Here is a 26154-nt window from a genome sequence, read left to right on the forward strand (position 1 = left end):
AAGGGGTGTTGCCTCACAGTGGGAAGTTCACTGTTTAAAATAGATGGAACCCCTTCCTGCAGGTAAGTGGGATTGGGAATGAAGTTTTGCAGCTCCCTACCCTTGACGGGTATGAATGCTGAGTTACTCAGTGCGTTCTCAGATTGATTATGTTCATCATACTTTTGGATTAAGTACCCTAGCTATCAGACCCTTCTAAATGTCCAAACCTATATGCTCTTCTATTATCCAAATATCTTAGTATTAATCAGTATCCCCAACCCTAGAGAATTCTGAATCTTCACATCTCCCAAAATATCTCCTTTCTCGATGGCAGCAGCAAAAGGAGTTGCATTTCAATATTGCTTCATTATAAAGTGCTCTGAAATGTGATGCTGTAAATAGTGCTGTTAAAATACCCAACATTTAGTTTCCCAGTATTGTAAAGAAAACAACAAAGTACTTTCAAACCACACTAAGGAAAATATACCTCAGGTTTGCTTCTTTCTTTACTTACAGTAAAGCAGGGCTCCATTAAAAAAAATTCCATTTTGGAGCCACTACTCTACACTTGTTGTCAAAGCTACTGCATGGAGAATGGGATGCTAAGCAGCTGCTGATGCCTCGTAAACTACTTTCCAACAGGCAGTGCTGTTTCAAGGCTTGTGAAATTGAAAATATTGAATTTTCTAAAACTGCATTTTTGTGGCAAAAAGCCCAAGTAGTAAAGCTTGTGTATTCACCAGATGGTCAAAGATTCATATTTGCTTTTGCAGGTTGCTGATAATAAAGCTTTATAACACTATTATGTTTTTCTCTGTAGAATCTTTCCCAGGGAATATATTCTGCAGCATGTCCATTTGTACTCCTTGGCTGACCTTCAACAGGTATGTAACATGGTAGATATTGAGCATCAGTCTCTGAGCTCAGCAGCATGTTAAATATAATCCCATTTAGTCAAACCTGCTCTGCATGCATATGTTTAATTAGAATTCTGAGCCAGGCAAAATATAATTTTTCTTGGCAATCCTGTTGTCTTCTTACATAGTCAATCTTTACTTACCTATCTCTGCTGGGACTCTACTTCCAACTTCCTAAATTTAATGTCTTCCTAAACCGCATCGTTTCCTTCTTTAAGATTTTGGTGTGAAGCACTTTGGGAACATTTTTATTATGTATAGAACAAAATCATATTTTGTGTGTGAATGTTTAGACGCTGATCTCTCTAAATAAATCGTAGCAAATTCAGCATCATTGCAACTGAATAGAACATTATACATCAGAAACAATTTGTGTTTGTCTAGCACTTAGATTCATAGTTACATGTCACAGAAACAGGTGCTTTGGCCCACTTGTTGATGTTAACTGAATTGCCTATCTGCGTTAATCCCATTTGCCTGAATATAGCCCATCTCACTCTAAACCTTTCCTATCCACATACCTGTCTTTTAAACTTTGTAATCGTGTCTGCTTCTACCACCTTTTCCACCAGCCCGTTTCACTGTGACACCATTTTCAACTATCTATGGTCCTCCTGTTCCTTTAGACTCCCTAGTGCCTTACCGTTCATTGTATGTCCCATACTCGTTAGACTTTCCAAAGTGCATCACCTCACACTTATCTGTATTGAAATCTGCTTGCTACTCTTCTGAGATGCTCCTTGTAATCTATAATAACTTCTTCACTATCAACAACACCAACTAATTTCATGTCATCCACAAACTTACTGATCTTGCCATGAGCATTTGTATTCACATTATTTATACAAATAATGAATAACCAGGCTCTCATTACCAAACCCTCCGTCCTGAGAAATAACCTTCAACCACTACCCTCTGCTTCCTACCTGTGAGCCAATTTTGAATCCACCTAACTACGTAGTTCTCCCTGGATTCTGTTGGATCTAATCTACTCTACCAGCCTACTCTACAGGACCTTGTCAAAGCCTTGTTAAAATACAAACAGACGACATTGACTGCCCTACCATCAACTACCATTTTGGTGACTACTTTAAAAAAGATTCATCAGACACAACTTTGCATAGCGACTCTTCCTAATCCAAATGCTTATAGTAGATCCTGTCCCTCAGAGTCTTTCTAGGATATTCCCCACTACTGATGTCAGACTGATTGGCCTGTAGTTCCCTGGCTTGACTTTGCCACCCTTTTTAAAGAACAGAACAGTACTAGCCACCTTCTGGTCTTCAGAAACTTCACCCACCAATGGCTACCAGTGAACCAAGTATCTCTGCAAGGTCCTTTACAATTTCTTCCCTAGCCAACCCCCCCCCCCCCCCACAAAATCTGAGGATGCACTCCGTCAGATCCTAGGGATTTGTCCAACTTAATGTCTGTAAGGCTGTAAGCAGCAAATAGCTCCTCCCTGGTAATGTGAATGTCTTCCAAGCTATTTTCCCGTTCCCCTTATCTCTTGAGCAACCATTATTTTCTCTTCAGTAAACCCTGAGGAGAAATATTTGCTAACAATTTACCCAACATCCTAAGCACAATGTATGCTTTCCTTTTCTTGACCAGAGCTTCAAGTATCCCTAAACTTGCAAGGTTTACACTTCACCCTCACAGAAACATTCATACATCACACTCTTTAAAGCTTCGCACTTGCTATTCATAAGCACAAGAAAGTCTGCAGATGCTGGAAATGCAAAGCAACACACACAAGGAACTCAGCAGAGCACTTAACTTCTGCTCGATCCTGCCCTATTACACCACCCCCCCCCCCCCCCACAAATTAGCCCTGCAGTTTATGATCCTATCCTGTGAATCTACTCTATCCTTTAACATTGCTGTCTTAAAGCTAACAGGATTGTGGTCACTGGAGCCAAAGTGCTCTCAGACAGCCATTTCAGTTAGCAAGTCTGTCTGGTTCCCTCAGAGGAGGTCCAGCATTGCACTCTCCTGCATAGGGCTCTCTATATTTTGACTTGGGTATCTTTCCTGGATGTTTGACAAATTCCACCCCATCTGGTCCCTTAACACTCTCTGTGGCCTAGTCAATATCGGGGAAATCAGAATCACAATCAGGTTTATTATCACCGGCATGTGACATGTAATTTGTTAACTTAGCAGCAGCAGTTCAATGCAATACATAATCTAGCAGAGAAAAAAATAATAAATAAAATAAAACATAATAATAATAAACAAACAAGTAAATCAATTATGTATATTGAATAGATTTTAAAAATGTGCAAAAACAGAAATGTTCAAAATTTTTTTAAAGTTGGGGTTGTGTCCAAATCTTCAATGTCCATTTAGGAATCAGATCTCAGAGGGGAAGAAGCTGTTCCTGAATTGCTGAGTGGGTGCCTTCAGGCTTCTGTATCCCCTACCTGATGATAACAGTGAGAAAAGGGCATGTCCTGGGTGCTGGAGGTCGTTAATAATGGACGCTGCCTTTCTGAGACACCGCTCCCTAAAGATGTCCTGGGTACTTTGTCGGCTAGTGCCCAAGATAGAACTGACTAGATTTACAACCTTCTGCAGCTTCTTTTGGTCCTTTGCAGTAGCTCTCCATACCAGACAGTCAGAATGCTCTCTAAGGTACAGCTATAGAAGTTTTTGAGTGTATTTGTTGACCTGCCAAATCTCTTCAAACTCCCAATAAAGTATAGCCACTGTCTTGCCTTCTTTATAACTGCATCGATATTTTGGGACCAGGTTAGATTCACAGAGATCTTGACACCCAGGAACTTGAAGCTGCTCACTCTCTCCACTTTTGATCCCTCTAAGAGAATTGGTGTGTGTTCCTTCATCTTACCCTTCCTGAAGTCCACAGTCAGCTCTTTCATCTTACTGACATTGAGTGCCAGGTTGTCGCTGCGGCACCACTCCACTAGCTGGTGTATCTCACACCTGTACTCCCTCTTATCACCATCTGAGATTCTATCAACAATGGTTGTATCGTCAGCAGATTTATAGATGGTATTTGAGCTATGCCTAGCCTCACAGTCATGTGTATATGGAGAGTAGAACAGTGGGCTAAGCACACACCCCTGAGGTGCGCCAGTGTTGACCCTCAGCAAGGAGGATATTAAAATCTCCTACTAATACACCCCTATTCCTGTGACTATGAGTAATTGTTCTACACACCTGCTCTTCAAGTTCCTGCTGACTAATGAAGGGTTGATAATACAGTTAGAGTGACCCTTCCCTGGTTTCTAAGTTCTACCTGTACTCAACAATCTCCCATGAATATCATCTCTAAGTACTGCTGTTTTGACCTTCCTTATCAAAAAGGCTACTGCCCCTTTTCACTTACCTGTATCTCTATCACACCTGGAGCATCTGCATCCTGGAATGTTAAGATGCCAATCCTGCTCTTGCTCTCAGCCATGTTTCTGTTTTGGCTATAAGATCCCAGTGTCTCCACACTTTGAGTTCTCTGCTTTGCCTGTTAAACCTCATGTATTGAAATAATGAAGTTTAACTGAGTATTCTTTCCCTTGACTTTACAGTGGCCTTGGCTAACCTGATTACTAAATTTACTTTCGCTTATTACTGCTCTATCCATGACTTGCCCCTGCTCAGAGTCCCACCCAACTGCCAATCTAATTTACACCCTCCTATGTAGAATTAACAAACATCCCTGCAAGGATATTGTGTCCTCTCTAGTTCAACTTGCCCCTTTTGTGCAGATCACCTCTGCCCTAGAAGAGATCCTATTGGTCCAAAAGCTACATCGCTGTCCCTTTATCAGCTCTTCAGCCACAAATTCATCTGGCTTCTCCTTCTATGTTTATTTCTGAACTCATTAGCCCTAGGAGTAACCTGAGATCATTAATCCCAAGGTTCTGCTTCTTCTTGCCTAACTGGGAAGACTTTGGTGGGTGAGTGATAAATGGAGGCAGACAGAGAGAGACAGAACAGATAAAAACAACAGATGGAACAGGTTTGGGAGAAGAATGGGAATGTGAAGATGGGAGAGCTGCTGGAGGAAGATGGGCAGAAACACAAAGTGCTACCAGTGTTGAATGGCACTAAATAAAGGAGGTGAGAATGAGAACTAGTATCAGGACTGGTTGCATCATGGCCTGGTATGGAAACACCAATAGCCTTGAATGGAAAAGCCCACAAAAAGTACTGGATCAGCCCAGTCCATTAAAGGTAGAGCCCTCCCCACCATTGAGCACATCTACGAGGTGCGCTGCCACAAGAAAGTGCATTCATCAACAAGGACCCCAAACAGGCTCTCTTCTCACTGCTGCCATCGGAGGTACAAGAGCCTTAGGTCTCACACCACCAGGTTCAGGAACAGTTATTACCCTTTGAAGTTCCTGAACCAGCATGGATAGCCTCAAGTCTGAACTGATTCCACTACTTATCGACTCACTTTCAAAGTCTCTGCAACTAATGTTCTCAGTATTATTTACTTATTTATATATTTGAACAGTTTGTTTTCTTCTGCACATTGATTGTTTGTCAGTCTTTTGGTGTCATTTTTCATTCTATTGTATTGCTTTGTTCTATTGTGAATGCCTGCAAGAAAACAAATCTCAGAGTAGTATATAGTGACATATACGTATTTTGATGATAAATTTACTTTGAACTTTGACCATTAGTGTAGAAGGGAGGTGAACAATAATTAGAACCAGAAGTAGGGTGGGGAAGATCTGTGTGTTAAATGGGTGAATTGAACCAGAAGGTGGGGGGGGGGGGGGGGGATGAAGATGAGTGAGGGGATAGTGGGAATGGGTACAAAACTGAGAGGACTAGGAGATCAGGAAAAGCTGGGGGAGAAGGGAAAAGAAAACATGGGGAGGGTTGGGGAGCCTCTGAAGTTGGAAATTATTTATGTTATTGGGTTGTAGACTATTCAGATGGAATACAAGGTGTTGCTGCCCCGGTTTGTTTTCGTATTCCTCCTAGCAGTAGAGAATGGACAGGTCACTGTGGGAATGGGAAGGGGAGTTGAAATAGTCTGCAACTGGGAACTTGGGCTGGCTGTTGTGGACTGAGCGCAGATGTTCTGCAAAACTGCCGCTGTAAAGGAGGCTACATTGGCAGCACTGAATGCAGTAGACAAGTTTAAAGGCAATGCATGTTAACCATTGCCTCATTTGGAAAGACTGAATGGTGGTGAGGGAGGAGGTGTAAGGATAGGAGTCTCCTCCCACTGATGCTGCTAGACCTATTGAGTTTCTTCAGCAGAATGTGTTGTTGCTCCAGGTTCCAACATCTGCATCCTCTTTGTCTCCTAGAATGCTGGAGATATAAATTGGCAGTGAAGAATTATTGCAAGCTCTGTGTGGCATGATGCTATCGCCAGCTCTTTGTATACTATTGATCTGAAAGTCAAATGCTAACAGCAAAGCTTCTATTAAACTGAATTCAGATCGAGTAAGTGACATTAATCAGATGGAAGTATTATGTTGAAGGCACAAAAACATTCCGGCAGCTTTCCTAAACCCTTTGAGCTGTCTTGTTTTCTTCTTTTCAGTTTGTTAGATTGTTCGTTTGGAGAACAAGCTCAAACCTGTGCTCCCTTAGTCCCAGTAGGTTATAATTTAGAGTGATCTGAATTGAGGCAATAGATCAGAGAGGTCTGTGGACATAGAAAGTGGCACATATACTCCCAAGAGCAGCAAGCTGATTTGAATGGAACTGTTCACTGTGACTAAAATAACTAAGCTTTCTATCATTTAATGTCCAGGTCCAAATTGAACCTGCTGTTATTTAAAAGGAAAGTTGGAGTAATTCTTCATGCAAGAATAAAAAGGCTTTAATAGATTTGACATTTGTTTTTTCTTGCCAGTGTTTTATGGGAGTTTTCTCCCAGGTAGTGTTGGCACATAGCTCCACTGTGTGAAATTTGCAGATCTCTGGACCACACAATGATGCAAGGCCAAGCCTTACTTGATCATCAACCCACTGGAAGTTATCCATGAGCAGCAATCTCGTTGATTTTGCCCTCCCTACTCCAGGGTGTAGAAACCAGTGGTTCCACACTGGCTCTTCATCTCAGGCACCATACTGGTAGTAAGAAGCATGTCCTGAGGTAGGGAACGCATTTAAAGCAATATTACATTATTAATAGTTTTCTACGTTTCTTTCTAAATTGGGAATATCAAATCTCGCCTATGATGCAGATATATTAAAATAGGTCACACTGCTTGACGTGATTTCTTCACCTGCTACATTCCACAAACAAGGTGAAAGACTATTGGACTCCTTTTGTTTTTGTTCCTTTAGTTAAGGGAGGAATGTTGGCACAGCTCTGTGCTGCTTAACAAGTAACTGAACATACATGTCTGTGTCTCAGTCATCTATATTTGAAATGCTTAGTTTAGTATTTTCTTCAAGCAAACAAAGCCTCCAGGGACCTGAGTTAACATCTGGGCTAGCATCCATTGTAGTACAAAAGCAGTGCTACACTGTTAGAGATGCCTCTGGTCAGAGAAAGCATTAAATTGAGACCAGGTTTGATTATTATTAGGGACATTAAATTATCTTATAACACCTTCCAAAGAAGAGCAGGGAAAATCAGATATTCTGGCAGACATTTGTTGTTTTTACAGTAGATTACTTAGAGTGTTATATCATTCCTCATTTTGAGACTTCTCTGTCTGCAAAATGATTACCAGAGGTACTTTTAATATTACAATAATAGATTCCAAAAAGTCACCTTGTCTCCTGCCTTCATCCACCTTCCACCTTCTCACGACCCTTTTGTTCTTTTTGCATTTTAAAACTTGTTCTATCTGTAACTTCTAGCATTTCTGATAAAAGATCATCTAACTGAAATGTTGACTTTATTTTCCCCTTGTTGCTCCCTGAACTTCTGAGTATTTCCGGCACTTTTACTGTATGAGCAGCTGTTAGCGTGAACCTTTTGCAGTGCCAATGATCTGGATTCAATTGCTGTCTATAAGGACGTTCTCCCTGTGATCACATGGGTTTCCTCTGGGCACTCCGGTTTTCTGCCATATTCCAAAGATAAACAGGTTAGGGTTATTGAGTTGTGGGCATGCTATGTTGATATCAGATGCATGGCAACACATGGCCCAGCATAATCCTTGGACCGTGTTGGTTAGTGACACAAACAATGCATTTCACTGTACATGTAACATATAAAATTAGTCTTATCTTTATTCATATATAAGAAAACTAAATTTACTGATGTGCTATGTCCTCGCCATAGAGTTGTTGGTTCCACATGATCAAAGTTAAGCCAAAGCCATTTTTATTCTGAAAGGCAGCAGTGCTAATGTATATGTAGTGAAATTAGGGCTGACTTTGATCCTGTGAAAGCTGCTTGTATACTGAGGCACACAGGTGCAAGGTAAATAGGAAGGGCTGGGGAAATAATTATTTTGACCACTGCAGATTAGACTCTGTGTGTGGTACGAATTTCTTGCTATGATTAGAAAGCTAATTTTGTGCCAGCACAATCTGATTTCTGCTAGATTGCTGCTCCCCTCACATCTTCTATCCAGAATTTTAACTTTGCACCCCAACAGATTTTGAACCATCTGCTAACGCAGACAGCTTCTCTCAGTCTACCATGTATGTACCAGTTGTGATCTTGGACATCATCAAATCTTTTCTAGATCTTTTTTATTTCAAGAAGAACCCCAACTTCTCCATTTAAGCTTCTTATTGGAACCGCTCATCTCTTGAACCATTCTAGTAAACATTTTTCACATCCTTCCCAAAGTTAGTTAACCTGTACTCCAGTAGTGACCTACCCATTGCATTATGCAGGTGCACCATAACTTACTTATCTGCTTTCTGTTCTCTCTCCCTCTACGTAGAAATCCCAGGATCGCATTTACTTTATTAACCATTTACTCAACATTTTTCTTCCCTTTGTTTATTTATTTAGAGAGACAGTGCAGTACAAACCTGTCCAGCCCAACAAGTCACGCCACACAGCAAACCACCTATTTAACCCTAGTCCAATCAGAAGGCAATTTACAATAAACAATTAACCTTCTAACTGGAATGCCATTGGATTGTGGTGGAGGGGGGGGGAGCCAGAGCAACTAGCGGAAACCCATGGGGCCACAGGGAGAACATACTAAGGATTAATGTGCACCTAGTGTCATCATATTCTTTGGAATTGCTCCATTTAGCCTGTATCACCACAAAGTCCTTCTGCCACAGTGTTTCACTTCATACTTCTCTAAGTATCACCATCACTTCTCTACCCAATCAGCCAGCGTAACTATATCTGCTTGCTGTTTATTACCATCTCCTCCATTGTTTGCATCTCCAAGCTTTCTGTCACCCATGAAAGGATTGAGTGCTTTCCCTGCGTATATGACAAATAAACTCTTTTCAGGTTTCCAATCAGGTACAGGTATCAATTTTAACTGATGTTTTGATGACAAACTCTGTCATCTTCATTAGGGATGGTACCTGGTCATGTGTAGTCCGGTGGTTTTTATACCCCCGTCATCCGTCCCGCCTGATTTCTGCTGTCCCACCTTGTTTAGAATTGAATTCCACTTCTTACTTAGAGTGAGATCTTTGTCTTTGTTAAAATTCCTTTTCCTCTAGTTTTACTTCAGTGGCTTCCCTCACCAGGTGGTCCGAAAAGCCATTGGTGCAGCACAGCAGTTTTGTGCCATTAAAGTCAAATCTATGGCCATTGCAAATGCAGTGCTGTGCTACCACTGATTTCTCCAGGTAACCCAAACGGGTACATCTCCTGTGCTCCTTGATGCAGGTTTCCACAGTGCCCCCTGTCTGGCCAATATACGCTGCTCCACATTCACAGGAGATTCTGTAAACGTCAGCCGTCCTGAGTCCAAGGTCATCTTTGACACGCATAAGCTGTTATTTGAGTTTCCTTACGGGTTTGTGGATGGTGTTAATTAGGTATTTCTTCAGGATCCTGGCAATCCTTCCCAAAGCAGTGGAAATACAGATGGTAGTAATGGGTTCCTCCTCGCTGTTAGGTTTCCTGATTTTTTCTATTGGTCCTCTTAAGCATGGTTAACTGTGCAAAAGCTATTTTGGACCAGGAGAGTCTCCACGAGGAAATAAGATGATTATGCAGGATGTTGCTACAGAATAGCTACAAGGTGAAGGAAATCAATTGGGCCCTTAAAAGGGCCAACAGAAAAACCAGGAATTCTAACAACGAGGAGGAACAGAGGCCAACCACTGTTGCGTCATCAGCGAACTTGATTTCCACAGTGCGCCCTGTCTGGCCGATATACGCTGCTCCACAACTTGATTAATTCTTCTGTGCTGGATCTAACAGTACACTCATGCTTCATCAAAGTGAGCAGCAGCATGCATGAAGCCATGCTGACTATCCTTATTCAGTCCTTGTCTGTCCAAATACTTACATATTCAGTCCGTTAGAATACCTTCGATATTTCATTCTACTGAAGTCCAGCTCACTGACCTATAATTTTCTGGTTTATTTTTAGAGCCTTTCTTAAACAGTGAAACAACATTGGCGATCCTCCAATCCTCCATTACCTCAACTATCACTAAGGACGATTTAAATATCTTTGTTAGGTCTAGGGGATTTCTGCACCTGTCTCCCACGGGGTCCGAGCGAACACCTTGTCAGGCCCTGGGGATTTATCCACCCTAATTTGCCTCAGGACAGCAAACACCTGCTCTCCGAAATCTCTATAAGGTCCACTTTGTCTCACTTCTATAGCCGTTGTGTCCATCTCCTGAGTAAATATAGATGCAAAACATCCATTTAAGATCTCCCCTATTTATTTTGTCTCAACACATGGATAACCATTCTGATCTTCCAGAAGACCCAATTTTTTCTCTTAACAAACTATGGAAGCCCTTAGGGTTTTCAATCACCTTATCTGCTGGAGCAACCTCATGCTTTTATCAGTCCTCCTGATCTCTTTCTTAAGTGTTCTCATGTGTTTATTGTACTCCATAACTATCTTATTTGTTCCTATATGCCTATACCTGCAATAGACTTCTTTTTTTCTTAACCAGGGCTTCAATATCTCTTGAAAACCAAGGTTCACTACACCTGTTATCTTTACCTTTTATTCTGACAGCATGTAACAAGCTTTGTACTCTCAAATTTTCACTTTTAAAGGCTTTCCACTAAGCAAGTACATCTTTGCTAGAAAACAGCCTGTCCCAATCCACACTTGTCAGATCCTTTCTGATAACATCAAAATTGGCCTTTCTCCAATTTAGAATCTCAACCTGCGGTCCAGCCTTATCTTTTTGCATACTTCCTTTGAAACAATGATCACTAGGTACAAAGTGTTCCCCTACACAAACTTCTGTCACCTGCCCTGTCTCATTCCCTAATAGCAGATCAAGTATATTGTTGAAAATTTTCTTGGCAACTACAGAGCACCAAATTACGTGTAACTGGTTGACAACATGCTTCAAGCATAGCGTATCATGTCACTAAAGATTAATTTTCTGCATTGCCATTTAGACTTTTTCCCAGCAAATCTTGGTACTATCAGTAACAAACATTGTGAAAGGCTTCATCACGACATTGCGGTCATGGAGAAATGGTATCAGGGCAACTAGAATCCATCGATGCTGGCTGATTGTTACACAAGTGAGAAGCCTTGGACGCTGAGTACAAATGAAAATCATTCAACAAAACATTTTTAGCTTAATTGAGCTATTGCAAAGCATCAGCACCATTCTGCAATTAGACACATTATATTCAATAAAAGTTAGTTTCTTGTCTCTGCAAATTCCTACGTGGTACATTATATTTGTGTTCAGCTTCAAGCAGTCTATCACAAACAAAAAAAAATTCTGAGGAAGCAACACTTCCAAAAAAATTTGTCGTCCAGTGTAACCAAACATGAATACTTTCTAATTATGGTTTAATGGACAGGAGCCATGCATCTCATACCACAAAAGCCTGGTGAGACTATATAATTCTGTGCAGGTAGTTGAATCTGGGATAATCTGATGATAATCCAAGGAAGATACAAGAGATGGAGAATGCTCTACAGATGTTGTAGGGCCTGAATGCTATCACCTCTCACAAAGTGAAACCAAACAACATCACTGACAACTGGGCTTTGCTCTCAAATGAGCTCAAAGCTCACTTTGATGGTCCAAACATGGAGGAGCCTCCATGAACTCCTGATGACCCTGTTATTTCAGTCTCTTGAGGGTGACATGAGAGCATTCTTCAGGAGGGTGAACCCACAGAAATCATACCGTACTAAGACCTGTGCTGATCAACTGACTGGAATGCTCACCGATATCTTTAACCTCTCACTTCAGCTGACAGAGGTGCCCACCAGTACATAAGAAAAACAATGTGGTCACCTGCCTCATTGACATTCACCCAGCAGCACTTGCATCCACAGTGATGAAGTACTTTGAGAGGCTGGTGATGAAACATCAACTCCTGCCTAAGAAGCAACTGAGATCTGCTCCAATTTGCCTACTGGCACAACAGGTCCACAGCGGATGCCATCTCATTGGCTTTTCACTCAACCCCGGAACATCTGGACAGCAAAGATGCATACATCAGGATGCTCTTTATTGACTGCAGCTCAGCATTCAATACCGTTATCCTCTAAAAACCAATCAATAAACTTAAACTCATTGGGCTGAATACTTCATTGTGCAATTGGATCCTTAATTTCCTCACTTGCAGACCCCATTCAGAACAGATTGGCAACAACTTCTCCTCCATAATCTCTTGTCAGCACAGGTGCACCACTAGGCTGTGTGCTTAGTCCCCTGCTCTACTTGTTTTATACTTATGACTGTGAGGCTAAGCACTGCTGCAATGCCATATTTAAGTTTACTAACAACACCACTGCCTTTGGCCGAATTAAATGTGGTGACGAATTAGCATTTAGGAGGGAGATTGAAAATCTGGCTGAGTGGTGCCACAACAACATCCTGTGACTCAGGGTCAGGATGGAGGATCACGGGAATCACTGGTGGAGAGGGTCAGCAACTTTAACTTCCTTGATGTTATCTTTTCAGAGTATCTGTCCTAGGCCCAGCACGTAAGTGTAATTATGAAGAAATAACAGCATCACCTCGACTTCCTTAGAAACCTGTGAAAATTCAGCATGACATCTAAAACTTAGACAAATCCTATAGAAGTATGGTGGAGAGTATACTGACTAGTTGCATCACGATCTGGTATGGAAGCACCAATGCTCTTGAACAGAAATCCTATAAATAATGGCCCAGTTCATCATGGGTAAAGCCCGCCCCACCATTGAACACATCTGCACAGAGTGCTGTCACAGGAAAGCAGTATCCATCATCAGGGACCTCCACCATCCAGGCTATGCTCTTTTCTCACTGCTGTTATCAAGAAGAAGGCACAGGAGCCTCAGGACTCACACCACCGGGTTCAGGATCGGTTATTACCCCTCAACCACCAGGCTCTTGAACCAGTGGAGTTAACTTCACTCAACTTCACCTTCCCCCCACTGAACTGTTCCCCCAACCTATGGACTCACTTTCAGGACTCTTCAGCTAATGTTCTCGATATTTTTTGCTTGTTTTTTTTCTGTTTTATGTTTGTACAGTTTGTTGTCTTTTGCACATTGGTTGTTTGTCTGTCATATTGGGTCCAGTCTTTCATTGATTGTGTTGTGTTTATGCCTGAACGAAAACAAATCGCAGGGTTGTATGTGGTGGCATTCAGTATATGCACTTTGATAATAATTTACTTTGAACATGGAACTTTGAATCCACATCTTGATTTCTTCCTTTACAGTCTTGGTCAGGGAGTCACTTGTTGTGTTAAATTGGCTAACGATATTACCAAAAGTTCTTCTGATGACCTTATTACCCAGCATTAGAGCCTGCATAATGCTATTGGTTTATGTCTCTTTCTTCTCCCTTCCCTGAGTTGATCTAACACTCTGGTCAAACTTTTATTTTCTCATTGTTAGCATTTGATTCTGCTTCTGTGAACACCTTGTGGCACTTAATTATGTTATTGAAAGTAAATAGCAGCTTCTAATGAGAAATATTCCACTTCTAGAGAATAAAGTCAAGTCTGATGAAATCACAGAGCAGAACAAACTGAACATTTGTGGGAGAGTAACCTATTTAATAGACCTCTCTCTTCCAGAGTCCTCCTGGGACTATTGTCTTATGCTGTTTCCCAAGGCAGGGTAATGGAGAGCAGGGTCCAGCTTTCCATACTTAAAGATAAATAGGGATGTTTATGGCTCTATCGCGTCATAGTAGATGAGCCACAACATAGGGAAGCTGTAAGCTGTCAAGCTGCATGATCATCGTGCTTCTGAAAGTGGTCACTTTGACTCAGCATGCATGGCCGAGCTTCCAGCCAGCCATGGAGGCTGCTGAGACGTGAGGGGGTTGTATAATAACACCTCTCACGGGAAGGCTCTCCTTTCCTCTCCCAACCCCTTCACCTTCTTTTCTTCCCTGTAACTTCATTAGCCCCTATTCAAGATCTGCTTTGCTAAGCAAGATAACTAATTACTGCAATTCAAACTCAACAGGCAGAAAAACAATAGTTGACAGGGCCTTGGAACAATTGTTGTTATTCAGTGTACCCATTGCTGGCTCCCCAAGGCGTTCTGAAGACCTTGTTGGCTTCGATATGAAAGGATGGCTGTATCACACACAGGAAAGACTGGTAACAGATCAGCAGATAATTATCGGGAGGCAGGGTGTTGCAGAGATGATAACTGTGTTTGCTGTTGTGTTCCATCAGAACATTAATTTTACAAGGATGACACCACCATGAAGGGAAAAGAGGAGAGGTGGAATTCTTTTCTGTAGACTGAGGGATGACCTGATAGAACTTTTTAAGATGTTTCATACAGTAGATTCATGGGTGTTTCTATGTGATAAAGACCAGACACATAAGCCACAATTATGAAGTAAGCCCAGCAAAAACACTGTTATAGAATCACATAAAACACTACAGCACAAAAACAGGCCTTGCGGCCCATCTAATCCCTGCCGAGCTATTATTTTGCCTAGTCCCATCAACCCACACCTGGGCCATAGCACGGCATACCCGTCCCATCTATGTAGTTATCCAAACTTCTCTTCAGTGTTTCAGTCAAATCCACATCCATCACTTCCACTGGTAGCTCGTTCCACACACAGTATCCTCTGAATTAAGAAGTTTCCCCTCTGGTTCTCCTTAAATATTTCATCTATGACCTCTAGTTCTAGTCTCACCTAACCTTGGTGGAGAAAGCCTGGTTGTATTTACCCTATCTATACCCCTCATAATTTTGTACATTTCAACAAGAGCTCCCGTCATTCTCCTACGCATCAGTGAATAAAGTTCAAACAAAGTCAACCTTTCACTATAACTCAGGTCCTCAAGTTTTGCAACATCCTTGTAAATTTTCTCTGCAGTCTTTCAGTCTTATTGATATCTTTCTTGTTGGTGACCAGAACTACACACAATACTCCAAATTAGGCCTCACCAACATCTTATACAACACCCCACCTCCTGTACTCAATATTCTGATTTATGATGGTCACTGTTCCAAAGCTGTCTATATGTGATGCCACTTTCAAGGAATTATGGATCCATATTCACAGATCCCTTTGTTCTACTGCACTCCTCATTGCCCTACTGTTCATATTCTTGCCCAGAGAGTGGTGAGAATCTAGCATTAATCCCCACAAATCATTGAGATAAATAATTTTAAACTAGATAACAGACAGTAGGATATGCTGATGGGCTGAAATGAAGAAGAGAACTTGTTGACCACAACACGGAATACTGGTCTAAATGCTGTGGCTTCTGTGCAATGTTGTTTTTTGTTGTTGGCATTCTGTGTGTGCAATTCTAGTAGTTAACCCAGTGAAGATAAAATTCCCAGAAGCCTGTTGTACATCTCAATGTCTCAAACCTTGTGTATATTTTATATAAATTATTTACTGGGGCATCATTTTTTCCTTATTCCATATCCTATCCATTATCTAGATTTCACACTTCAGTGAAGTATAAAGGTTGACCATTTTTTTTTGAAAACTTATCTTTATTGACTTTCATTTGGAATACTATATTTTGCTTCCCAAAGAGCTGGAATTTATTCTCTCTTAGAATTAGAATCAGGTTTAATATGAAATTTGTTGTTTTGCAGCAGCATTACAGTGAAATATATAAATACTATAAATTACAGTAAGAGATATATATTTAAAAATGAAATAAATAGTGCAAAAATAGTGAGGTAGTGTTCATGGTTTGGTTCAATGTTCAGAAATCTGATGGTGGAGGGGTAGTAGCTGTTCCTAAAACATTGACAGCATGTCTCAAGGCTCCTGTACCTCCTCTTTGATAGCAATGACAAGACAATGACAAGAGGGTGATGGGGGTGTTTAATGATGAATGGTGCCTTTTTGAGGCATCACCTTTTGAAAATGTCCTTGATGTTGCCAATGATGGAGCTGACTGAGTTTGCAACCCTCTGCAGCTTTTTCTGATCCTGTGCAATTGCTCCACCATACTAGATGTTCATGCAACCAGTTAGAATGCCCTCCACGGTACATCTGTAAAAATTTGCTAGATACCAAATCTCCTCAAGTTCAAGTCATACATTGATTTTGTTTTTACATTCTAGTAAAACAATGCGAGCAGCCTGAAGTTTATCATTGCTTCTTTTTTATCCTGACTTCTTACATGAGTGGTTACCACTTAAATCTAATCTGCACAACAGTAATGCTGCCAGAGAGTTGGTCAGACCTGGAACTATATTAGTCTTTCTCATTTATTTATTCAAATAAAACATAACAACATTTTGCAAATTGCTTGCTTTTATTTTACATAATGCAGTTTATAGGTATCCTTGCTCAAGCATAACATTTCTTGGTTTGCCAATTGTACTTTCATCAGGATTCAACTATGCTGCTAACCAATTAATAAAACCCGGCAAGAAGCAGGAGTCTACTTTTTTCCTCATTAATTTACTGAATTTGCCATTAATCATTTGAGTGAAAAAGCAGACTGTTTAGATTTTACAATAATTGATTGAAGTGGGAGTCTGGCCAACATGTTGCCTTTTATAAATGAATCTCACCTTCAGGATACCTCTCAACAGTCAAGCCTCTGACTGCCCTATAACTTCCCTTCTGCACATCATGTCAAACTTTCCATGTCCTTTCTTCCTGCTTAATTTTCTCTCTGTTTACTGAGAAGGCAAAAAAAAAGCCTTTGTTAGCTGGTTCAGTTGATAATGCACTGAGCTCGGAGTCATAAGCCACCAAGTTTAAGGTTGACTCCAGAGGTTAACACCTAGCAACTCATTGTACTAAGAGAGTCTGAGGTAACATGTTTCAGGCAAGACGTTGAACTAAAACTCAGTCCAAGTTCAAAAAAGAGAAGGACATTCTGCCCAATGCTCTGACCAATATTTATCCTTAGCTTGTTAACTGAAGCACTCGTTATTACTTTGCACATAATATGGGATCTCTCTGTATGAAATTCGAACATTAGAGCACAGTACAGGCCCTTCAGCCTCTATGTAGTGCACTTAAGATCAATCTGACCCTTTAATTAGTTGCATCGCTTTTTACTTTACACTTGCACATCAAAAAGCACTTTGAAGCATGTTCAGGTAGTGAAAGAAGCTATATAAATGCCGGGTCCATTTCCATGATTCTTGGTTGGCAGTAGTTTTATTTCTGCATCAGATATTTTAGCATAGAAAGTTGTACATGGTATGCAGATATTGTGGGAAAGTGCAGGGTAAATTGCCTTGGTTCCATTTGAGCATTTCTCATTGTTCTGTCTCTCAGCAGCTTCATTTGTCCAACTGCATACATCAAACACTGGCTGAGGTCATGAACCCAGCATGTGTATTGTAATTGCTACAAATGTTTTTTCCCCTCTAATTTCTGAATGTGAGCTTGAAAGGTGATTTGTAATGTCTCATTACACTTTAGCAAGGGAGGGATCAAATTTTATCCAGCAGCAGAAGAATAAAATTATAATCTGTCTTCTCCTGAAATACTTCATAATTATGAAGTAGTTCCGTCTCTATAAAATACTGAAATGTTGAAGTACTGTAGCATCAAAAGTGAGGCAACCATATTGAGCACAGCAAAGTTCCAGAATTCCATTATGATCAAATGGATAATTGACCAGAATATAGGGAAGGTTCTCTGCCCTTCAAATGATGCTATGGAATGTTTGTATCACTCAGGAGGTCTATATTCTGGGCAGTCCATCCAGAATGCAGACAATAGCTGTATCATGTAGCACTCGGTCGGAGCTGCACAAGGTTGTCAACCTACCTCATCTGCTCAGGTGCAGAGCAGTAAATGCTGACTTAGTAATAAGGATACTATCGACTTACTGAGCCATGACTGATGCCTAGTGACTATAGATGTGGTAAATTAAAGTACTTGGCTATGCAGAAGAGTGACCGGTACCTGAAACTGAAGTAGTGATTAAATGAAAGTTGATTTTATTTGTTCCACCTCATGAGGGAAACCAGTTCAAAAGTTGTTCATGTCAAGCCCAAGGTATTTTGCCTATAAAATTGTTTAAGATTTTTTGGCTTTACCTTATGTGTTAACAAAATTGTTCAATTAACTGATTAATAAGTCAATACAAAGGGTTGAGGCATAGTATTTTGTATCTATAGTTCTGGTTCATTCTTGGTGTAGGAGCAAATATTTTGTATTAGGCCAAAAGGCCTGTTTCTGTGCTGTAATGTTCTATGGTTCTATTTAGGTTAATCATTCCTGATGGATTTGGACTATCCCAAAACTTGTTAAGTGAGAAATTTTGTTAGAATTACATTATGGAAAGAGTATTTTAATCATTTGTAGATTAAGCCCTCCCCACCATTGAGCACATCTACGCGAAACATCACAAGAAAGCAGCATCCATCATCAGGGACCCCCATCCATCCATTACATGCTCTCTTCTTGTTGCTGCCATCAGGAAGAAGGTACAGGAGCCTCAGGACTAACACCACCAAGTTCTGGAACAGTTACTACCCCTGAATCATCAAGCTCTTGAACCAATGGGGATAACTTCACTAGCCTTATCGCTGAAATGTTTCCACAACCTATGGATTCACTTTCAAGAACTCTTCATCTTATATGCTCAATATTTATTGCTTATTTATTATTAGAATTATTATTATTATTTATTTATTTGTGTATTTGCACAGTGTGTGTCTTTTGCACAGTGGTTAAATGCAAAAATTGGTGCAGTCTTTCATTGTTTCTATTATGAACTTATTGAGTATGCCCACAAAAAAATGTATCTTAGGGTTGTATGTGGTGACATACATGTACTTTGATAATAAATTTACTTTGAATTTTGAATTTTATTGCTTTATCAATATTTGTAACAGCAGCTACTCGCAATTTATTTCATTTTTGGACAGTAAGCTTGTAATGTGGAATCAAATAGTTTCAAAAGGTACTGCAAAATTGGGATTAGAGAGGATGTGCCAATGTGGGCATCATCACAAATTTTTCAGTTGATGCAAAACTTGAAACTAAATGAATAGTGAGATTGGTGGCAAACATCTGCTCATGAAATAAAGAGACACTAATGATAATTAATTGTGAGAAGTGTGAAATGGAGCATTTGCTAGGAAATCTGAGGAGATACACACTAAACTAAATGGTACACTATTAAAGGACTGACAGGAACATTGAGATCCTGGAGGTTCCAATTGACAAATATTTGTAAGTAGAAAGATAAGTTGAGAAATGTATTTTAAAAATATGTGGACTATTAATATAGAAATGATGCTAATCCTTTTTATAAATGATTGGTTAGGGCCCAGCTGAAATATTGCATTCAGACTGGGAGAGAACATTAGGGAAAATGTCAGGGCTTTGGAGAAGGTGTGGTAGAGATTTACTAAGACAACATCAGAGATGAAGAGTTTCTCATTTTGTGGAGAGACCAGGAAAGCTGGAGCTTAAAAAATTTTGAGTTTTGACAGAAGAGTTAAAAACTTATGTAAAGTTTTGATGCAGTAAGTAATGAAAAGCTTTCTATTTGCAGAAACAACTGTAAACAGAAGCTGTAGTTTACATCCAAAAACTAAAGTTTATGGTATTTGTTGATGTTTATAGGATACAGGACACCATGGTACACAGTCATTATATAATCAATGCAACTTATTGTGGCTAAGGGTTATTGTACTATGTCTTAGCCTATTACAGTACACTAAAAAGTATACTTAGCATTATGGTTCCATTCACAGGATTGGGACAAATGTTGATCTGTAGTAAGCACATAAAATTATCTGGTTGAGTCCAGATAAATTGAAATTGTAGTTGTCTTTTTGTTGCACTCTTTTCATTTCAGAATTGAAATGTCAATGGAGAAGGTTATAGAAATATAAAAGTTTACAGTTTAACTAACCAATTCAGAAACTGGGAATGCCCCAAACTGCATCACACGCAATGGTATACTTTTGAATTTAAAAATTTAATCTAATTTCAAAACACATTTCCTGGAACAGCATGGGAATATCTTTTTGCCCCCTCAGGATTCAGAAGAATGGCTTAGAGTCCAATCATTGCTGAGCTAGCCAGGAATTTGAGAGGAAGAGAAAATAAAATGGAGACCTCATTGTTGATGTAGATAGCTTAATCAGCCAGCTCTAATGACAAGGTATTTAGGTGTAGACCATCCAAGTGGATGAGCTATTTGGAATTTATCAAAGCAAATCTATCTCTATCCCAATAATGGATATCAAATGGAAAGCTTAGGGGAAAAAATACATATTTCTTAATGTCTTGACTATTGTCGCAAATACATCAGAAATTGTATCTATAGCGCCTTTAGTTAGTAAAACATCCTAAGGCAAATATATGGACAGTTGACCAAAGCTTGATTAAAGAGACAAGGTTTAAGGGGATCTTTGAAAGGCATTCCACAGTTTTATAAGATTAAGTAGCCAAAGGCATAGCTGTCAATTACAGATTGGAACTGAAAGGACTCGCTTATTGAAGAAGTTTTGGATGAGGTTACAGGGACATGAGCTATTTGAAAATATGCACATTAATTCTAGGTTTGCTGTACTGCTGTACTTAGAGTCATCGTTAAGAGCAAAGATATTGGGGAAAATGGTGCCATTCAAGGTATGGGGGGGGAGGAGAAGCTGTTACAGAGCAGACTTGATGGGCCAAATGGCCTATTGCTGTTCCTATGTCTTTTGCTGATTGGGTGAAAAATAATAGACTAGAAAAACGGAGCAATGATGAGGGCTTAATCAGCAGATACAATCCCATTTTAAATGCCTGTCTATGACCTCCTATCTTTTTCTCCCCTTTTCTCATAGGTCTTTGAAGGCAAACTTGCTCCATTCCTCATGAAGATCAACAAATTTGCCAGTGCCCATGTGTACAGTTGTAGCCTTTGTAGCCAGAAAGGCTTTATCTGTGAGATCTGTAACAGTGGGCAAATCATCTATCCTTTTGAAGGAACCACCACCACAAGGTAGATGTATTGGCTTTGGGTGAGAAATTATTGCAGCTTCAAAAGCTCTCTGTATTTGAGATACCTTACTTTTCTACCCATTCCTTTCTCTTTAATCTTCAAGCTTTACATCATACTGAAATATTTGTATTTTAATTCTAGCCTTTTGTATGTTCCGATTCAATGAATTCAGTATCAACTGTGACTGAGGCCGCTGAGGTCTTAAACCATAGAATTTCTTCCCTGCCTTTCTACCCCTGTCTCCTTTCAAATACTCCTTAATTCCAATCCCTTTGACTTTGCTTTAGTTTACTCGTCCTAATGTCTACAGACATTACTGGATACTGGTTATTTCAGGGTATGTTACCGAATCTTCCATGTTGTGTATTTGTCAGAGTAAATGATGTTTTATAGGCACACTGTGTGTGTATATACATATGTAGTTGTCTTTTGATTCACAAAAAGGACTGTGATCCTGATAAACACTTTTAAACCCATTTTGTAAATCACAACCTGTGTGAAAATGTATTATGGAGCAACGTATTCTTATGGGCAGAGAGTACTATGGTATTTGTTAGAGTGAAAATCAAAGGCACATACCTCAAAGTATTAATTGCATTCTAGCAAAAATGTGTAATTTGAACATTTATAATTCAATCAGTTTTGCATGCATGGATGTGTTCATTTGTTAATTATACTGGAGCTCTCAATGATCCCACAGAAGTAGTAGTTCTCAGACAGAACTTTAGAGACAACCTGTTGATTCCCAGCCCACTGAAGCCATGGAATATCCAACATAACTGGTATTTGGCATCTCAACCAAAAAAGAACCAGGACTGACTTGATGAGGATGTGATACAAATACATCAAACCATGTCCATTGACTCCCTTCTTTGAAAAAACACTTGTTGATCTCTGTCAAGTTCATCTGTGCCACTACAAAGCAAAGCTTGTTTTTAAACTTGAACCCCCTTGGAGCCCAAATAAACCCTAGCCCTTCTTTGAAGATCATCACGCTATCATGGTGGAAAGGTTTGTGAAATTCCAAGAGCTATGCTAGGATCTGGTAGGATTACCCTTAGCAATAAAGTCAAGGGAGAGGTTCCAGACAAAGAGCAAGCTAGCCAAGACTTCAGTGGTGAAGCTGGTGGAACTTGATGACACATTACAATGGCAGTGAAGGTGGTAATAGGCTGCAGCAATCACGGTCCCCAGTGGTTTTGCATTCCATGCCACTAGATCCTGATACCATTCTGTCAAGGATGGTGTGGTGGCTGCTTGTCCATCAGCATCCCTATGTTACACAAAGTCATCTACAGGTGTCCTCCATTAAGGGAATCTATCCTAACATCCCGGATTAAGTCCAGAATATGTGGATTCCAGATCAGCATCTACAGCCACCTGAGGACCCACCAATAGACAGCCCCTTTGCCAAAACAGATCTGCTGTCTTGTGGATCTCCAACCTCAGAGCTAATTAATAGTAATTAAAGAAGCAAAAAATGTAAGGAATGTTGTGAAAAGAATTGACTTCACAGCTTGGCCTTATTTCTCATTAAAACTGTAGGCTTGGCATCATGAGGAAATTGCGACATAGATGGTTTAAGAAGCTTAATAAGAAGTCCATATGATGACATCAAAACTTTAGGAATTAATCTAATTTTAGATTAGATAATTATAGATCAATGCAGATTTGCTTTCTAATATGTAATGCACTTTTCTCTAATTCTCTGCATTCAAATCCTCTCATAGAAAATGATATAACTCAATATTAAAATGTTAAAATTATGTAATCCAGTAGGCAGGTAAATGCTCACACTCACTCTCTCTCTCTCTCTCTCTCTCTCTCTCTCTCACTCACTCACTCACTCACTCACTCACTCACTCACTCACTCACACACACACACACACACACACACACACACACACACACACACACACACACAAGAAGTATGCGTGCTGACTCCTTTTTCTGTTGAAATATACAAGTATTATACTTGAAATTGGTGTCAAACTATTGTGAAATTCACTAGTGCCTCATTTATTTAATATAGGTTTGTCATTAGCTAGTTTCGAAGCCTTTTTTACTGATCTTTATGTGGTTAAATTTATAAGCATGCTGTTCTTTATTTAAAACTGCTATAGCTGTAAAGAATTAAGGCTACATGAAACAAGAAATTCTTATCAGTATAGAAACATTTCAAAATGCTTATCATCATTTCCCTAATGTGTCCAGATGACTTCACTGGATAATGTTCTGCATATATTTATGGTCACAGAAGATTGTAACCTTTTATCATCAACTACTTTGTGTCATTGCAAAAGCAAACAATTCCTATTGATAATGCATCTTTAATGTAGTAAAATATGAAAATAATAGAGAAGAAAGTAAACACTAATAACCACTGAATGCAGATCATCCTTGGCATCTAAATACAGCTGTTCCCAGCTTAGGTGACCAGATATTTCTAATTGTTTGTCCATAACTGAGGGTCTATTCACGTGTATTTGGGAAGCAAGAATGTGAGAAGCTGCTTTCTGCTGAATTTTGGAAAATGCTGTCTTACAGTTGGAATGTCTTCCTTGTCAGGTGGACATAAAGAATTTCACATCCCTAATTCAAGCAAGGAGTCTTATCTACCTACCAGACCAAAGTACTTGTCTTATGATCACTAACCCTCATCCAGCCTCTCAGCTCATTAACTACACTTACAGTAATCATTATTTCGCCAAGTTGATTGATTAGCTGCCATAGTACCTTGTACAAAACCTGGCTGTTGCATTTGATTAGTGATGACAGTTCCATTGTCCACAGTAGCGCAGTGGACTATGTCCACAATGCTTTACAGTGCCAGCATCCTGGGTTCAATTCCTGCCACTGCCTATAAAGAGTTTGTATGTTCTCCCTGTGACTATATGGGTTCCTCCAGGTGTTCTCCACAGTCCAAAGACGTACCGTTTGGTCGGTTGTAAATTGTCTCATGATTAGGCTTGATGGAATTGCTGGGCACATGGCTCAAAAGGCCAGAAGGGCCTATTCCACACTATATCTCAATGAATGAATGAATGAAACACTTGGGAACTGTTGCAGTGGCATCAACAAACATTACATGTTTATGCTTTACATGCCCCATCATCATGGTCTGTGTGTCCACTGAACAACAATGAGATGAGACACCTCAGGAACAAATGGACTTTAAGAATTATTTTGTAGAAAAGCTAAACAAAGGACCACTCAGTCTATGGATCCTGTGTCAGTTCTTTGAGGGAGCTCTGCAGTTCAGAATCAAAATCAGGCTTGTTATCACTGATATACTGTACATTGTAAAGTTTGTTGCTTTGTCGCAGCAGTACAGTAGAATAACAAAAGTTACCATAAATTACAATTAAATTATTTAAAAAACAGAAATAATGCAAAAAGAGAGCAGAATAGTGAGTTAGTGTTAATGTTCCATTCAGAAATCTGATGCCAACAGGAAGAGTGTGCGTCTTCAAGCTCCTGTACCTCGTCATTGATGGTAGTAATGAGAAGAGGACATGTCCTGATTCTGATGAATACCACTTTCTTCAGAACCAAAACCATTATTAATTACAGAACTCTGTAGATTCCATAAGCATAATCAAAAGGAAGGGGAGTCTATTTCAGCTTATGTGGCTGAATTGAAAAAGATAGTCTGAGCATTGTCAGTTCAGTGATGGGCTTAAGGATTCACTGAGTGATAATTTAGTTTGTAAGATCATACAAGAAAGCTTTCCAAAATGGCCTCTAACTGAACACAACTCACATTTAAAAGAGCAGTTGAAATCATTGTATCAATGGAAACATCAGACAGACGCAATTGAGTTGTAGTCAGGAATGAAAATAAGCATGAACAAAATTGCAATATCAAAACAAAAATCTGGCTGGCCAGACAAATTATCTTACCATTGTGGCAGGGGCTCACGTACACTAGATCAATGCTAGTTTAAAAGTTTAAAGGTGAAACATGTAGAAAATGAAACAAAGTAAGACATATGCAAAGAACATTTCAAAAGACAAAAATAAATTATCTGCACAGAATAGAGAAAAGGCTAAAAAGTCAAGTTGCAGTTTCAAAAAGAGTACTAATCCTCATGGTGTTAATGAAAATTCTGATAATGATAAAAATGACAGAACTGGGTAGCCTTGAGACTTAATGTGAAAACTAACAATAGGCAACCATATGGCTTACATCAGAAGTGAATGACAAATTAATTAAAATGCATTTGGACACTGGCTCAGCTGTTTCAGTCATTCCACAGAATGAGTTTGAATGGCATTTCAAAGATACTGAATTGAAGCCTGCAGATATCCAACTAAGAACTTATACTGGAGAAAAGATAACTGCTGTGGGTATAACACTCATAAAAGTGAAATACAACAACCAACAAGCCACATTGGACTTGTATGTGGTAAAAATGGGAGAACCAGCATTGTGGACCTGTGATCAACTGAGATAACTACTATTTGATTGGAGGTCCATCCACCATTTGCTTGCCACGTCCTCTGCAATAGATTCAGCTGAAAACGGTCCTGAAAGGTACTGGATGATGTCACAACAGTGTTCAGGGATAGCATTAGAAAACTCAAACATAGCAAGGGTAAAATAGTGTTAAATGAAAATGCCACACCCAGATTTTACTCTGCCCATCTGGTTCCTCATACCATCCATGATGAAATAGACAGTAAGCTTGATCGCATGGAGGCTGAGGAATTCTTTCCAAGGTTGAGTGGAGTGCATGGGCAATGCCAGTGGTCCCAGTAGCCTGGGAGAATGGGTTTGTCAGGATCTGTGGTGATCTT

General features: G+C 39.8%; 1 protein-coding gene across 24 annotated transcripts in view; it reads left to right on the forward strand.

Annotated features, from left to right (window-relative positions):
- The window catches only part of plekhm3 (pleckstrin homology domain containing, family M, member 3), a 127199-nt gene that overhangs the window by 92895 nt on the left and 8150 nt on the right, over positions 1-26154 (forward strand). For 19 of the 24 annotated variants that reach the window (XM_059967290.1, XM_059967289.1, XM_059967300.1 and 16 more), the window contains 2 exons: positions 803-866; positions 21197-21354. In XM_059967290.1, the coding sequence (XP_059823273.1) occupies positions 803-866; positions 21197-21354 (222 nt within the window). Of the gene's footprint in view, positions 1-802; positions 867-18713; positions 19142-21196; positions 21355-26154 lie in introns of those variants that run through there. The other 5 variants (XR_009511669.1, XR_009511668.1, XR_009511670.1 and 2 more) reach the window with 5 other exon arrangements.

This window comes from Hypanus sabinus, chromosome 4 (genome assembly GCF_030144855.1).
Source record: "Hypanus sabinus isolate sHypSab1 chromosome 4, sHypSab1.hap1, whole genome shotgun sequence".
In the NCBI taxonomy this organism is placed as follows: Eukaryota; Metazoa; Chordata; class Chondrichthyes; order Myliobatiformes; family Dasyatidae; genus Hypanus; species Hypanus sabinus.